At 42.9% G+C, this 15655-nt stretch overlaps 1 protein-coding gene across 3 annotated transcripts in view; it reads left to right on the top strand.

Annotated features, from left to right (window-relative positions):
• ARHGEF9 (Cdc42 guanine nucleotide exchange factor 9) overlaps positions 1–15655 on the top strand; it is a 332248-nt gene that overhangs the window by 53057 nt on the left and 263536 nt on the right. For all 3 annotated transcript variants that reach the window (XM_070501918.1, XM_070501917.1, XM_070501916.1), the window contains exon 2: positions 10034–11647. In XM_070501918.1, the coding sequence (XP_070358019.1) occupies positions 10094–11647 (1554 nt within the window). In that variant the 5' untranslated portion in view covers positions 10034–10093. The remainder of the gene's footprint in view (positions 1–10033; positions 11648–15655) is intronic.

The following is a 15655-nucleotide window of genomic DNA, read 5'->3' as shown; positions in this document are numbered from 1 at the left end:
AAGAAGAAAGATGTCAAATCAATAACCTAACCTTCTACTTTAAAACACTAAAAAGAACAAACTGAACCTCAAGCAAGGGATATGGAGGCAATAAAAGTTAGAGTGGAAATTAATGAAATAGAAGATAGAAAACCAATACGGAAAATCAATGAAGCCAAAACCTGGTACTTTGAAAAGATCAACAAAAGTGACAAGACTTTAGCTAGAGTGACCAAGATAAAAAGCGGGAAGTCTCAAATTACTAGAATCAGAATTAAAAGAGGAGTTTGGAGTGTTTATGGAAGATGGCAGTGTAGGAAGATCCTGAGCTCACCTCCTCCCATGGATACAACAAACCTACAACCACATGTGGGATAATTTTTCTCTGAGAGAGATCTGGAAACTAGGCGAAAAGAACCTTCACAATATGGGACAACACAGAGAGGGATGGACGAGGCAGATACAGTTCTGCTGAGGAAAAACATCACACCCTAGCTGTGGCACTTCACGTTTTGGAGTGATCTCAACGGTACAGAGCTTTTCCTGGAGGAGTGAGGGATTTGAACTCTACATTAGGTACCCCTGCCCCTAGACCCAGCACAAGAGAGATGAGACCCCCATCACACCTGGCTTTGAAAACCAATGGGATATATGCCCAGGAAAGCTATAGAACTTCAGGGAAGGGAAAACCTGCTCTTCAAGGGCCCAAGCACAGACTCACTTGACCTAAAAATCAGCACAAAAACACCAGATATAAAAGTGCATAGTCTACTGGTAAAAGAGACTCAATTACTAAGCTTAGAGCACCTCCCAGAAAAGTGATGTGGCTGGGCAACCCCTCCACAAGGGACTGAGACACTGGCAGCAGCTATTTTTGTGATGTAGCTCAACTGTGCTGATGTAGACTCTGTCAGGAACCATATTGGAATCCTTCCTCCAGCTTGTTAGCATGAGGGCCTGTAGCACTTGAGGCAAACTGTGCACAGCCAGGCAGTACAGGTAGCCCATGCCAGGGACCTGCCTCATCCACCAGCAAGCCTGCAGCAGACTTGGGCCACTGGGCCTCACAACTACCCAGATAGGGGATCTGTCCCACCCACCAATGCACACGAAATAGTTGCATGCTGCCATGCCAGGGGACTGGCTGCCCACCATTGTGCCTGAGGCAGTTGTGAACCATCGGGCCACACAGCCAGCCTGCACCAGAGGCTTGCCTCTGAGAATGAGCTAGCAACAGCTGCTCAACCAGGCCATACACTCAGCTGTACTGGGGGGTGCCCCACCCACCAGTCAACCAGCAGCAGTTGACAGCCAGACAGCCAGCTGTACCAGGGTAGCGGGGTCTGCCCTGCCCACCAGTGAGGTAGCAACAGTCACATACTGCTGGGTCTTGCAGTAAGCTACACAGGGTCCTGCCTCACCCACCAATGCACCTGAGGCAGTCAAGTACTACAGGGCCATGCAGCCAGCCAATGCCTGCCCCACCCAATAGCTCACTCATAGCAGTCTCACAAGGCTGGCCTCACAATCAGCTGGTCTAGGGACCAGCCCAACCTACCTGCATGCCTGCAGCAATTGCAGCCCTGTAACAACTGAAGGGCACATGCAGCCCACACAGGGGATACCCCTTGTGTATTTGGCAAGGGTGATGAGAGGAGAGCACACTGCTGGGCCCCATAAGACATTTCCTACATAAGACCACTTTTCCAAGATTGGAACATGTAGCTGAACTACTTAATACATAGAAATAAGCACAGAGAACTAGGCAAAATGGGGAGACAGAGGAATATTTTCCACATACAACAATAGGACCAATCGTCAGAAGAAGAACTAAATAAAACAGAGATAAACAATATCTACCTGATAAACACTACAAAGTAATGATCATAAGAATGCTCACAGAACTCAGGAGAAATATAGATGAACACAGTGAGAACTTAGCAAAGAGTTAGAAAATATAAAAGAGAACCAATCAGAAATGAAGAATACAACAATTTAAATGAAAAAATTCACTAGAGGGAATCAACAGCGGAGTAGATGACGCAGAAGAATGTATCAGCAATCTAGATGAAAGAGTAGAGGAAATTGCCCAAGCTGAACAGAAAAAAGAAAAAAGAATTTAAAAGAATAGGACAGTTTAAAGGACATCTGGGACAACATCAAACATACTAACATTCATATTATAGATGTCCCAGAAGGAGAAGAGAGAGACAAAGGGGCAGAGAACTTATTTGAAGATATAACAGCTGAAAACTTCCTTAACCTGGGTAAGGAAACAGACATCCAGGTATAGGAAATACAGAGTGTACCAAACAAGATGAACACAAAAAGGCCTGCACCAAGACACATTATAATTAAAATGTCAAGAATTAAAGATAAAATATTAAAAGCTGCAACAGAAAAGCAACAAGTTACATACAAGGGAAACCCCATAAGGCTATCTGCTGACTTTTCAGCAGACACTAATTTACAGGCTGGAAGGGACTGGCATGATACATTCAAAGTGCTGAAAGGAAAAAACCTACGAACAAGAATATTTTATCGAGCAAGGTTATTATTCATACTGGAAGGAGATAAAAAGAGTTTTCCAGACAAGGAAAAAATAACCACTTAACCGCTTAACTGACCTTACAAGAAATGTTAGAGGGACTTCTTTAAGTGGAAAAGAAAAGGACACAAATAGAAATAAGAAAATTATAAAGAGAAAATATCACTGGTAAAGGCAAATGTATAATAAAGGTAGTGGATCAACTACTTTTATAAAGCTAGCATGAGGTTCAAAAGACAAAAGTTCTAAAATCATCTATATCAACAATAAAAGGTTAAAGGATACACATGATTAAAAGAGGTAAAATATGTCAAAACATTAAATGTGGGGAGGGGGAGTAAAAATGTATGGGTTTTAGTATGAGGTCGAACTTTAGAGAGCATCAACTTAATATAAATAGATATCTACATATGTTGTTATATATGAACCTCATGGTAACTACAAACTGAAAACCTATAGTAAATACCCAAAAAATAAAGAGAAAGGAACCCAAACACAACATTAAAGAAAGTCATCAAGTCACGAGGAAAGAAAACAAGAGAAGAAGAAAGGAATAGGGAAGAACTACAAAAGCATCCGGAAAAAAGGTAACAAAATGGCAATAAGTACATATTTATCAATACTTACTTTAAGTGTAAATGGACTAAATGCTCCGATCAAAAGACATAGGGTGGATGGATGGATAAAAAAAACAAGACCCCTATATACTGCATAGAAGAGAACAAATTTCATATCTAAGTACACTTACAGACTGAAAGTGAAGGGATGAAAAAGATATTCCATGCAAATGGCAATGAAGAGAAAGCTGGAGTAGCAACACATATCAGACAAAATAGACGTAAAACAAAAACTGTAACAAGACACAGAAAATGGCACTACATAATGATAAAATGAACAGGCGAACAAGAGAATATAACACTTGAAAATATCTATGTGCCCAACATAGGAGCACCTAAATACATAATGCAAATATTAACAGACATAAAAGGTGAAATAGACGGCAACACAATAATAGTAGGGGGCTTTAACATCTCACTTACATCAATGGATAGTTCATCCAGACAAAATTCAATTAAGGAAACGGCCTTAAATGACACATCACACAAGATGGACTTAATAGATATATACAGAACATTCCATCCAAAAACAGTAGAATACACATTCTCTTCTAATGCACATGGAACATTCTCTAGGATAGATCACATATTACGCTACAATATAAGTCTAAATAAATTTAAGAAGATTGGAATAATATCAAGCATCTTTTCTGACCGTAGCAGTATGAAACTAGAAATCAACTACAAGAAGAAAGCTAGAAAAGCTGCAAACATGCGGAGATTAAACAAAATGCTAATGAACAACTATTGGGTCAGTGAAGAAATCAAAGGAGAAATTTAAAAATACTTGGAGACAAGTGAAAATGAAAATATGACATACCAAAATCTATGGGATACTTCAAAAGCCATACTAAGAGAGAAATTTATAGCAGTACAGGCCTACCTCAACAAACAAGAAAAATATCAAATAAACAAATCTAACAGTGAACCTAAAGGAACTGGAAGAAGAAAAACAAAGTGCAAAATCAGTAGAAGAAAGGAAATAATAAAAATCAACGTGGAGATCGATGAAATAGAGACTAAAAGACAACAGAAAAAAATCAATGAAACTAAGAGCTGGTTCTTTGAAAAGATAAAATTGACAAACCCTCAGGTAGACTCACTAAGAAAAACAGAGAAGACTCAAATAAACAAAATCAGAAACTAAAGAGGAGAAAGTCCAGCAGATAACACAGAAATGCAAAGGATTCTAAGAGAATAATATGAAAAACTATATGTCAAAGAATTGGATAATCTAGAAGAAATGAATAATTTCTTAGAATCATACAACATTCAAAAACTAAATCGAGAAGAAGTAGAGAATTTGAAAAGACTGCTCACTAGTAAGGAGATTGAAACAGTAATCAAAAACCTCCCCAAAAACAAAAGTCCAGGACCAGATGGCTTTTTTAGTGTATTGCCTTGATCAACTCTGAAATTCCTTGAATTCACCAAACCATCCAGCTTGACTTGCCAGTAGACTCACTTAGGAAGTATGCTTGGAGGCCACATGCTGACCCAGCTGGCTCCTTCTTGTCAAGGAACTGTCAGCTCAAATGTCACCTCCTCAGAGAGGCCTTTCATGACCCTCTAGCACCCCTCTCATCCCTAGTGGCTGACAGAGACACTTAACTCTAGCTGAAATTATCTTGTTACTTACTTCCATGTTTAACATCTTTCTCTTTCTACTGGAATATCAGCTCCATCAGGCTAGGGACTTTGTCATGTTCACTGCTCTATCTCCAGCAACTAGCATAATGCCTAACACCTAGGAAATATCCAACAAAGATGTTTTTAGTGAATTGAAGAATGGCTAGAATATCAAATTTTTCAGGGTTTGGCTAAAGCAGTACTAGCAGGGAGATTTATAGTACTAAATGCCTATATTATATAAAAGAAGAAAGGTCTCATGTTAATGACCTTACCTTCCATGTTAAGAAACTAGAAAAAGAAGAGCAAATTAAACCCAAAGTAAGCAGAAGAAAGGAAATAATAAAGATGAGAGTAGAGATCAATAAAATAGAAAATAAAAAAACACTAGAGAAAAATCAATGAAAACGAAAGCTGTTTTTCACTAGAAGATGAGTAATATTCTGATTACCCAATTTCAGTGTGGGTTTCCCCACACATCCAAGCTATTCTGCAACAATAGCTGGGTGTCCTACAGTTCAATCCAATTCTGACAATATCTACCTGGAGATAGCATCACATCCAACAGGCTAAGGGCTCAGGCCTGCAAGACTTCTCTCCACCTCCACTTCGGACACCAGTCACAAGCTCAGGTTATCACCTGTGCTTCTTACCAACCACCTATAGATTGGAAGTCCCAAAGATGCCACCTCCTTAGGTTCTATCAAGTTGCTAGGGTGGCTCACAGAACTCAAAGAAACATTTTACTTAATAGATTACTGATTTACTTTAAAATGACATAACTCAGGAACAGCCAGATGGAAGAGATACATAGAGCAAGGTATGGGGAAAGAGCATGGAAGCCCCCATGCCTCTCCAAGTGCACCACTCTCCCTAAATCTCCGCATGTTCACCAACCCATAAACTCTCTGAACCCCATTCTCTTGTGTTTTTATAGAGGCTAAATTACATAGACATGATTGATTAAATCATTGGCCATTGGTGCTTGATTCAACCTCCATCTCCTCTCCTCTCCCCAGATGTCGGGGGTGGGACTGAAAGTTCCAACTCTCTAATTACAGGGTTGGTTCTCTTGGCAACCAAAAGTCACGTCATTAACATAACAAAAGACACTTTACTTGCTCTCATCACTTAGGAAATTTCAAGGGTTTTAGGAGCTCTGAGCCAGAAATGGGAAGAAGACCAAATATATACTTATTGTTATTAATCACAATATCGCAATCAATAACATTAATTAGCCTCTAGCCATAATGGCCAGGAGAAAAGAAACAAGACAGAAATTACCAATATCAGAAGTGAGAGAGTTAGCTTGCCCAAGGTCATACTTAGAGCCAGGATTTGAACTGGATCTGTTTGATGCCAGAACCTGTGTTCTTTAATCACAATCCACACTGCTCCTCTAAGTATGGCAGTGTCTGGCACATCATACCACTCAATTAGCAATTCCTTGGATTATGTTTTACTTTCTTTTTTTATCAGCAGCTACCATTTATTGAATGCTTGCTATGTAGCAGGCATTGTGCTATGTGCTTTCTTAAGTATAAACTAGTTGAACTTTCACACCCACACTATGAGGTTAGTACTATTATTATTTCCATTTTGCAGTTGAGAAAGCTGAGGTGCAAAAAGACTAAGGAACTTGACAAAAGTCACACAACCGGCCTTCTTTTCTGAATTTAAAGTGGGGATTATAATACTTGCTAGTTGTGTAATGAGGATTAGTGAGACGATACATATAAAGAGTGCTTAGCCTGGTGCTTGGTTCAGAGTAAGTTCCAGAGACCTATTAGTCATTATCACCTTTATTGTGTTAGGAATTATCTCCTTTAATACTCACAGTAATTCTTGTATCATGCACCTAAGCAATTCTTGTATCATGCAGTGGCACCTAGGTAGAAATTATCAATAAATCTTCTTTCATTATTCTACTTAAGGCTCCTAAGGAAGGAGTCAGGTGCAGGACAGTGGGCATTGGACTTGGTATCAGATGCCCAGTGTTCTTGTCTTAGCTCTGCCACACATTGCCTATGGGACCAGGAGCCTTGGATTATGACAAATGAAAAATTTTTCCATTGCTAAATCTTACCTATGTGTGTGGAATATTTCTGAGTGATACAAATCAGTTCACTCTCCTGAGTCCCATTGTGACTGTTTCTAAAATGGAGCGATAGGTACCCACTCTAGAGGAATGTAAAAATGGTAAACTATAGAAGACTGTACATATGAAATACTAGTTAGAGCAGGGGTCAGAAAACTTTCTTTGTAAAGGGCCAGATAGTAAATATTTTAGACTTTTGATGTCCATGCAGTCTCAATTGAAACTATTCATTCTGCTTTTGTAGCACAAAAGCAGCCATGGAGAATGCGTAAATGAATGAGTGTAGCTGTGTTCCAATAAAACTTTATTTCCAAACCAGGTGGCAGGCCTTGGTTTGCAGACTCCTGATTTAGATCCTCATTATTGGGCACCAGCTTTATGCCAAGCACCTGGTAAGCACTGAGGCTACAAGGTAAACAAGACCTAGTGTTTATCCTGGAAAAGCTCCCAGTCTTGTGGGGGAGTCAGGCACACAAACAGGTAATCAAAATGCAGGATTATAAGTGCTCAATTATGGCATGAATGGAGTGTGTTTGCTTTTGACAAAGGAGGCCCCTGTTGTTGTGTGCTGTGATGATGGCTCTACTTCTGTCTAAGAAAGAGTCTTTTTGGTTCAATGAATCTTTTCAAATCCATTGATAAAAGTTTCACCTCATATATCCCTTTTATTAATCTTAACTATATCCTGAGACTCTTATAAAACAATGCTCAAAACAAATGGGATTTTTTAAAAATAGGTTTCTCTTGTGTCCATTCTTAAGTACTCCCATAGGGAAATTCAGCTTTGTAGTCTCCCCTTTTGTTGGTGAATTTCCTCTAAACACTAGAACCAGAGGGCCACAGTGGCCTGGCCTACATACTGGGAATGCTGGCCCTACACTTTCATTCACTAATTGTGTGCTGAGGGCAGGTCCCTTGACCTTCATTGTCTTCAGTTACCCTGCTGCAGCTGGAGGGGCCCAGCTAGGTGGTTTCCAACGTCCCTTCCAGCTCTTCACTGTGGATGGTGCATAAATACACAATGTGCCCCTGTCATGTTTTTCAGTTGAATTTTCTGTGCCTCAGTTTCATCCTATGAAATGGTGGGTGGAGCAGACTAGGGAAGCTCAAAGTTATCTTTGATTTTAGTTGTACTTGGAGGCTAAGACTGGCTCTTTTCAGGACATATTATTTTTGGGGATGTACTCGGAGCAAATCCCAAGAGGGAAGGGCTATGGCCAGTTGGAAAACTGGAGAAAGTGAAAGTGAGAGTCCTGAGTTTATCTGCCTAATTTGGGAATGCTTTGTGTAGGAGCATTGTCAGGTACATTGGTAATCTCCCACCAACAACTCTCCCTCACCATGACCCACTCTGGGCCCTGGCACCAAAAACGTGTCCAGATGCCTTTTTTGGAAGCACATTCTGCTCTGGTATTGCCAAACAAACTCAGGAGATAGGAGGCAGGCAGGCAGGCAGACTTGTATATGGACCATCCTCTGTGCGTAAAGCCCTGTTCTAGAAAGGAAGTGTGTATAATGGTTAAGGGCATGGCTTCCAGTGTCACACTGCCTAGATTCAAATCCCACATCTATTAATAGTGGCTGTGGAAAACCTAGGTAAATCATTTAACCTTTCTCCATTTCAGTTACACCATCTTTAAAATGGGGATGACAATAGTTCTTACCTGACAGGGATGCTGTGAGAACTAAAAAAGAAGAACTTAGTGTAGTGCCTCATACTTATAAATGTTAGCTGTTATTATTATCATCCTGAGTTTGACAGCCTACTTGGAGAAACAGAACTCAAGGATGAGAGTGGCAGTGTGGGACAGAAGTAAGGGCTCTTCTTGGCCTGGGATGCGGGAGGACTAAGCTTCTGTTGGCCTGCCACTGGCTTGATGTGTGACCTAGGTCAAGTCTCTGCTCCCTTTTGGTCCCATTTTTCCAAACTAGATAATCTTTAGATGGTCGCTTCCAACTTGAACATTTTCTGAGTCAAATAGATTTTGTGCAGGCTATACACATAAGTACAGGAAGGACACAGAGTAAAGGCATCATCCAGCTCTGGTGAAGTTAACCTTGAAGTCTAGACCAGAGAAGGAAGAACGAACAGACTCTGAGCTAGTAAGGTGACCCCTGGCAAAACCACCAAGAAGGCAGAAACTGTCTTTGGGGCTCTGGGCTCTGACTGCTTTCCCCTCTCTTCCCTTTCTTTCCCTTCAGCCTCTGAACATCAACCTGGCTTCTGGCCTCTCTCCCTCTCAGCAAACTCTGTTCTCAGGCTGTGCAAGGAAGTGAGACAAAGAGCACTGGTTGGAGAGAGACTCCATCATGATTGAGCTCCTAGTTCTAGTCCTAGCTGTTCTGAGAAGCATTCTTAGGGGCCCCTAATCTTCTGTCTATCCACCTTTCCCCAGCCCTCATCCTCCTCTCAGTCTACTGTTTCCTCCTGCCTTCCCTCTAAGCTTCCTCTGCCTTTATCTGTACCTCTGTTAGAGCACTTATCAGGCTGTATTGTAATTGTTATTGTATTGTAATTGTAAATGTCCAGCAGTCTCTCCCAGTAGCCTATGAGTTTGGGTGGCTAGCTGTATGTGTCTGTTTCATCTCAGTGGTGTCCAGCACCTAGCTGAGGGGTCAGTGCTGAGCAGGTGATTTGGCAGGCGAATTCACTACCTGCTGGTTTCCTGAGTGAATGTAGGAGCAAATGAGAGAGAGAAGTATGGACTGGATCCCTACCTGCTGCTCCCTTGGCCTTGTAGGTTAGGCAATACAGATGTCTTCTCTGGATCTCCAGTACCTCCCAGTAAAATGAGAGGATCAAAGAGATGGACTGCTGAGGTACCTTTCAGCTTTTTCTTTTTTGCCTTTTTTAAAATGTATTTGCTCAGTTGTCAAGATATAATAATAATAATAGCTTTAAGTTATGTCCCACTGAAGCATGTTTGAGTTTAAATAGGAATCAAAGCTTTCCTTGGTACACAGGATAAGCTGTGATCTCCTCCAATCCAGATCCTAAACTAATGGGGTTCAAATTAATGAATTTTTTCTTTGTAAAGGTCCTAAAGATTTGCTGGCACAGTGGTGACAAAGCATATTCTATGTATTTGATCGTGACAAGTCTTTAAAGAACACTGTTTGTGGCTTTATCTAATCTAGCTCCCCTCTCTCTCTTCCCTTCAGCTGCAAATAACCGGCCACCCCTCCCTCTGTGCCTTGGTGGCCCCGTAGTCTGCTGTGACCATGGAGACTCTCAGCAGCTGCCGTGCTGCCTCCCTCTCTGAGCTGGTGCCCAATGGTTACCTGGCTCAGGTCTTCCCAGGCTGCTCTGAGGTAGAAGGCCTGGCTGGGAAGGTGGGGCTGAAGGAGTCTGAGCACTGTGATCAGGGTGAATTGAATCCCAGAGAAAAGAGTGGTCAGAACAAGAAGAAAACCAGAATCAACAAGATCTGGAATTTTGTGAGCCGCAGAAAAGGGGCCTCCAGTCAGGGGAAGCGACCCCAGTCCATGATTTTACTGGGAGGCATCTCCCGGCCATCAGAGTTGAAACTCAAATTCACATTAATGGATCGAATGAAGTCATTCAAGAGGTTGAAGCCTTCAACTAGGGACTCCAAGAGTACTACCCCTAGGAACAGCCAGGCCCAGGAACCTCAGGAGGTGCCAGGTATCTGCCGGATGAGGAAGGCAGAGAAGGCCGGGAAGCCCTTCCGCCATTCCTACGCGAGCCACCTTGAGGGCCTGGAGACCTTCCTTGCAGATGTACAGAGATTGGTGCACACCCCCAAGAGGGTGAACCATAAAGTTCTGGCCTTCGATGGCTTTGACATTCAAGTAGAGGAAGACCCCTTGGAGGAAGAGACCCTTGAGCAGCCCGGTACTGGTGAGTGGGCCAGGAGCTACCTGAAAAGCATGTTCTCTGGGAACTGTGAGGTCTTGCACAAATCGGCCGGAGACTCCAGAATCCAGGAGCTGGAGGCCATCATTGAGGGCTCCACCTTGGAAGGGAATGTAGAAGGGGGCTACGAGGAGAGCCCTGGGCGCCTGTGCCGAGACAAGACCACACCTTTCAGTGGTGTTGTCAAGTTCTTCAGCAACATGGCCGAGGTTGCCCGCAAGTGGCAGGCATTATCCCGGGAAGAGCTGCAAATGGGCTGCCAGCAGGAGGCCTACTTTGTGGGTGGCAGCGAAGGTTTCATCCTGGAAAGTGCCACCTCCAGGGCCTCATTCCCCCTCAACCTGTCCTGCCCCCCAGAGGCTGCACTGTGGGGCAGCACCATTAGGAGGTGCCAGCGCTGCCACCGCAAGACCTCCCAGGCCTCATGCACCTTTGAAATGAACATTGAGGGTGAGGAGACACCCGGCCAGGCTCTCGCAGGTCCATGCACCACTGCTGTCTTGGCCTCAGCCTTGGCCTCAACCTCAGCAGTCTTCGAGTTCCAGGACAACCAGACACCCCAGAACTGCAGCAGCCACCACTATCTCCGTGCCTTCACCAGGGGGCACTCCGCCTTCAAGAAGCTCAACGAAGACACTGAGACTGTGGTCAGCTTCCTCAATGAAGATGACAATGCTAGAGAGTCCTCTGAGTTGGGCACCTGTGCCAGGAGGGTCACCACCAAAGCTGTCATGGAGAAGCTAGAGGAGAAGCCAAGTGAGATGGAGGAGCAGAAGGCTGGCAGTGGGCCTGAGGGGTCCAGCCAGGCAGGGCAGCCCCAGGAGTCTCATTTGGGTATGGGTGCAGTGGATGCAGAGAGAGACGCTAGCAAGGCATGCACTGGAGTCCTGGACACTAAGGTAAGGTGGGAGCTGGCTTTTTCAAATCACTGTTTGAAACATTTAGGACTCCAGAAGCCAGCCAAACTCTAGTGCCCTCCCAAGAACCCCACCTTCTGCCAGGAATGTCTTGAAAGGAATGCTCCCAACAGTCAGGTGCCGGGGACTAGACTGATCCTAAAACTGGGAAATTTTTGCCACTTCCTTGGGCTGAATTCCTGTAGTCACACCTCAATTCAGCCTTGAACCAAAACCGAATCTTTGGGAATGGCAACAGAGTGACCAGGATCATTTAATGATGCCCAAGACAGCCATAGTGTCCTGTTTTCCTTAGACTGTGGGACATTTTACCGGCTTTGCCAACTTCCCCTCCTCCACCAACAAAAGCTGAATCCAGAGACTAGTGTCAAGGAAAGCCTCTGGGCTGAATGTCAGGAGACCTGGAGTTTTGTCCCAGCTCTGTGCCCTGTTGTCTGTATGACTTTGAGACAAGTCCTTTCATCACACTGGATCTCAGTTTTCCTATGAAGGGGAGAGGGCTGTCTTGGAAATCTCTAGGCACCTTCTGGTGACAAAACTCTGTGTTATTTGACCTGGAGAATGTAGGCAGAGGACAGCTCAATAATGTGCTTCTCTCAGCATTCATTGAGTGGTAGCTTTTTATCCAGCATCTTGCAGGGTGCTGTCACATACATTGCTTTCATTTAATTCTTAAAGTAAACTCGTGAGGTGGGAGAGATTACCCTCATTTTGCCAGTGAGCAAACAAGCTCAGAGAGGTTGAGTGACTTATCCAAAGTCTTAAGAGATTATGACAGAATTTGGATTCAAATCTCACTTTTGACTCCAAGTCTAGTGCTTTTGTCTAGCTATCTATAGTTTTCAGGGGATTTGATTTGAGTGCTGACAAGAAGGTGCTCACCACGCCGCCATTCATGGACAAATGTAGTAGAAAGAATGTTGAATAAACACTAGAAGGGACTATCTGGCTTTGAGACTTAAGAATGTCTTCATAAGGGGGTATGCTATAGTTTCTCCAGATGATTTTAGGGCAAAGTATTTTTTAAGGGTAGTTAATTAAAATTCTTCTCCTTGGTGGTGGTGGTGGAGGGTGGTCTAGCTTGATAGCTCTTGACCTGTCCTGTCGTCTCTCACATTCCACTTTTAGAGAACTCGGGTCTGATCAGGACAGAAGCAATAAGCTCGCTTTTTCCCGGAAGGGCATTAATATGTTTACAGGCATTCTCTTTCTATATTTATCATTTTTTATAGGCTTTAAGGACATAAAAATTGGCATAATATTATTGGGAGTAAATTTTATTGCAGTGGTTTTAAAACCAACAATCAAAAAAGCCAACAAATAAACATATCTAGTGACTCCATTAACTGATAATTGCCATTGGCTATTGCACGTCCAAGGTTACCAGTCACTAGGAAGAGGGTCATAGATGAGTATATCACCCTATGAGGGGGCTGTGTGGAGTGGGCATGGGGTTGCTTTGTGGGTTCTTTAAAAGCACAGGCTTTGGAGTCACAAAGGCTTGAGTGTAACTTGCCCTCTCATCTGTGAAGTGGGACAAAACACTCCTTACCTAAGAGGGTTGTTGTGGGGAATCGAAGGAGCCAGAGTATGTAAGGTTCTCAGACTAGTACCATTCATGACATGTCATGGGCATCCACAAAGTGGTAGCTGTTGTCATTGAAATTTAGTAAATTAATAAGCGTAAACAATGTACAGTCTGAGAAACAATTGACGACAGTACTATAGCAGCAGCTGGTTAATGCATTTGAAGGAGCAGTGTCTGAGGTTAGGAAATTGGCTTCTAGTCTCATTTCTACTCCTGACTTGCTTTGTGACCTTAAAACAGATCCTTCCCCTCTCTTGGCCTCAGTTTCTCCATCTGAACCAGAGAACTTGCACCAGATAATTCCTGAGGATCTTTCCTCCTTGCTCTTCTCTAGTTCTTTCCTCCCAGCAATGCCTATAATTGTTTCTGAGTCTGGCGAGAGACTCCTTGCCCCGCAGTGGCTTGTTTCAGAATAGCTCTCCTTGGCAGGCTTCCTGTGCCCTCTGCCGGTTGCTTGGAGATGCTGGCTGTCTTTCCCTGGGGAGTTATACACCAGCCCAGACAGGGATTGGGGTCCAGGAAAGAAGCAAAGTGGAGTTGAAAAGATGAATGTCAGGGAACATTGATGTAGGTCAGGGGTCCTGTTGACCATCTGGTCCAATCACTTCATTTTACAGATGATGGGGACACTGAGTACCAGAAAAGGGAAAGATTTCCTTGACACACAGAAAATGAAAGGCAGATAGAACCCCAAAGTTCTAGTCTTGGCTCTGCCACAAATCCTACTGACAAACTCCCTTCTCCCTCTGGATTTTAGCAGCCTTCTTTGTTACCTGGAGATCCTCATCCTTCTCTCAGGCACCTTGCAGGTCTATTATGAGGCTAAATTGAGATAATCAATGTGAAAGCAATACATTGGTAAGTAGTAAAGGCCACATGATTACAATGGATCATTATAGGCAAATAAAAGTGAAAAACTTGGCGAGAAGAATGGCTCAGGTTATTTTGTGTTTCTCAGGGAAACTGGGCTTTGTCCAGGGAGTTTTATTTTTGAGGTCTATTCATTCAACCCTCCAGAGCTAAGTGGTTCCTGAAACTGTAGCTGCTTTGGCCTAGATTTGGCTGTGACCAAGCCTGGGGCTGCTCTTGTAGCCCAGGTCGGGGGTGCAGCTTCAAGAAGATGATGTCTGAAGGCAGGGGTGGGATCTCTTCAGAGCCCTTCATTTGGGGAGTTTATCAAGGGTCAATAGGGACTGATACTTCTCTGGGCCTCACACCTTGCACTAAGAAAACAAAAAGAGTAATACTAATAATTATAGCTCACATTTACACAGTGCTTATTATGTTCCCAGGCACTGTTCTCAGCATTTCACATGTATGAACTCATTTCATCATACAACTACCCTATGAGTCTGGGACAATCTTTAAAATAAGGATGATAATAATAACTACCTTATAGGGTTGTTGTAAAGATGAAATGAGTAAACACACATAAGTCCTTATAACAGTGTGTGGCCAAGAGTCATTGTACAATAAATGTTGGCTATATGCATTAGTTATTAAAAGCAAATGTCACAGGAAGGGACCGTACCTCAAGCCTGTCATTAGCTAACACCTTAGTGGGAATTACTAGACTACAAGTTATGGGAATAAGGAGAAGAATGATAAGCATTCTTTAGATTTGTACAGGACTTTATACTTTGCAGAGTGTTTTTCTGTATATAAATTGATTTGCAAAACTATTCTAATTATAATTGTCATTATTATTATCATTATTCCCATATGACGGATGAGGAACTTGAGGTATAGTATATAAGGAACAAAACATTGAAGTTGGAGTCAAAATGCCTAGTTTCAAAGTCCTGGCTCTTGTACTTTATTGTATATGTGACTTTTGATAAGTCATTTAACCACTTTAAATCTTGGTTTCCTTCATTTGTCAGCTGGAAATAAGAAGTCTCCCCTGTTTCCTTCCTAAGAAGCAGGAAAACATACTAAGTGCTTTTACTTCTATGACGCTCATCCCCCCAGTGTCCCTGCTCTATTGAGCTCATCACCACTATCCTATTTTATTATGCTTCTGCCTACAAATGATATTCATCACCATACTCAGAAACAGCTAGGGTGGTGGCTGTTGTCCCCATTTCACACCTGAAGAGTCAGCAGTCGATGTGGGATTAGGACACAGGGACACAGCGATCAAGTCAATGCTGGATCTACACTGCCTCTCACTCCATTCTGGGATCTCTTGAGAATTATTGAGTCCAATTTTCCAAGCCTCTTAACTGCTGGACATTTCAAAGTTGGTAGCACACCTTGAGAAGGAAACTACAGTCAGCTTTTGCCAACAATATTGCCAACAAGTCACATCTGGCCTTCCTCTCCCTGTGGGAGGAACTCTATGGGTTCAGCTCCTCCTTCTTAGTGGCCCCTTGGCAGAATGCAAGGGAGGGATGGGCAGG

The sequence above is a fragment of the Equus asinus genome, chromosome X (assembly GCF_041296235.1).
Source record: "Equus asinus isolate D_3611 breed Donkey chromosome X, EquAss-T2T_v2, whole genome shotgun sequence".
NCBI lineage: Eukaryota > Metazoa > Chordata > Mammalia > Perissodactyla > Equidae > Equus > Equus asinus.
Note: the sequence above shows the minus strand (reverse complement) of the source record. Positions and strands in the feature narration are given on the sequence as shown.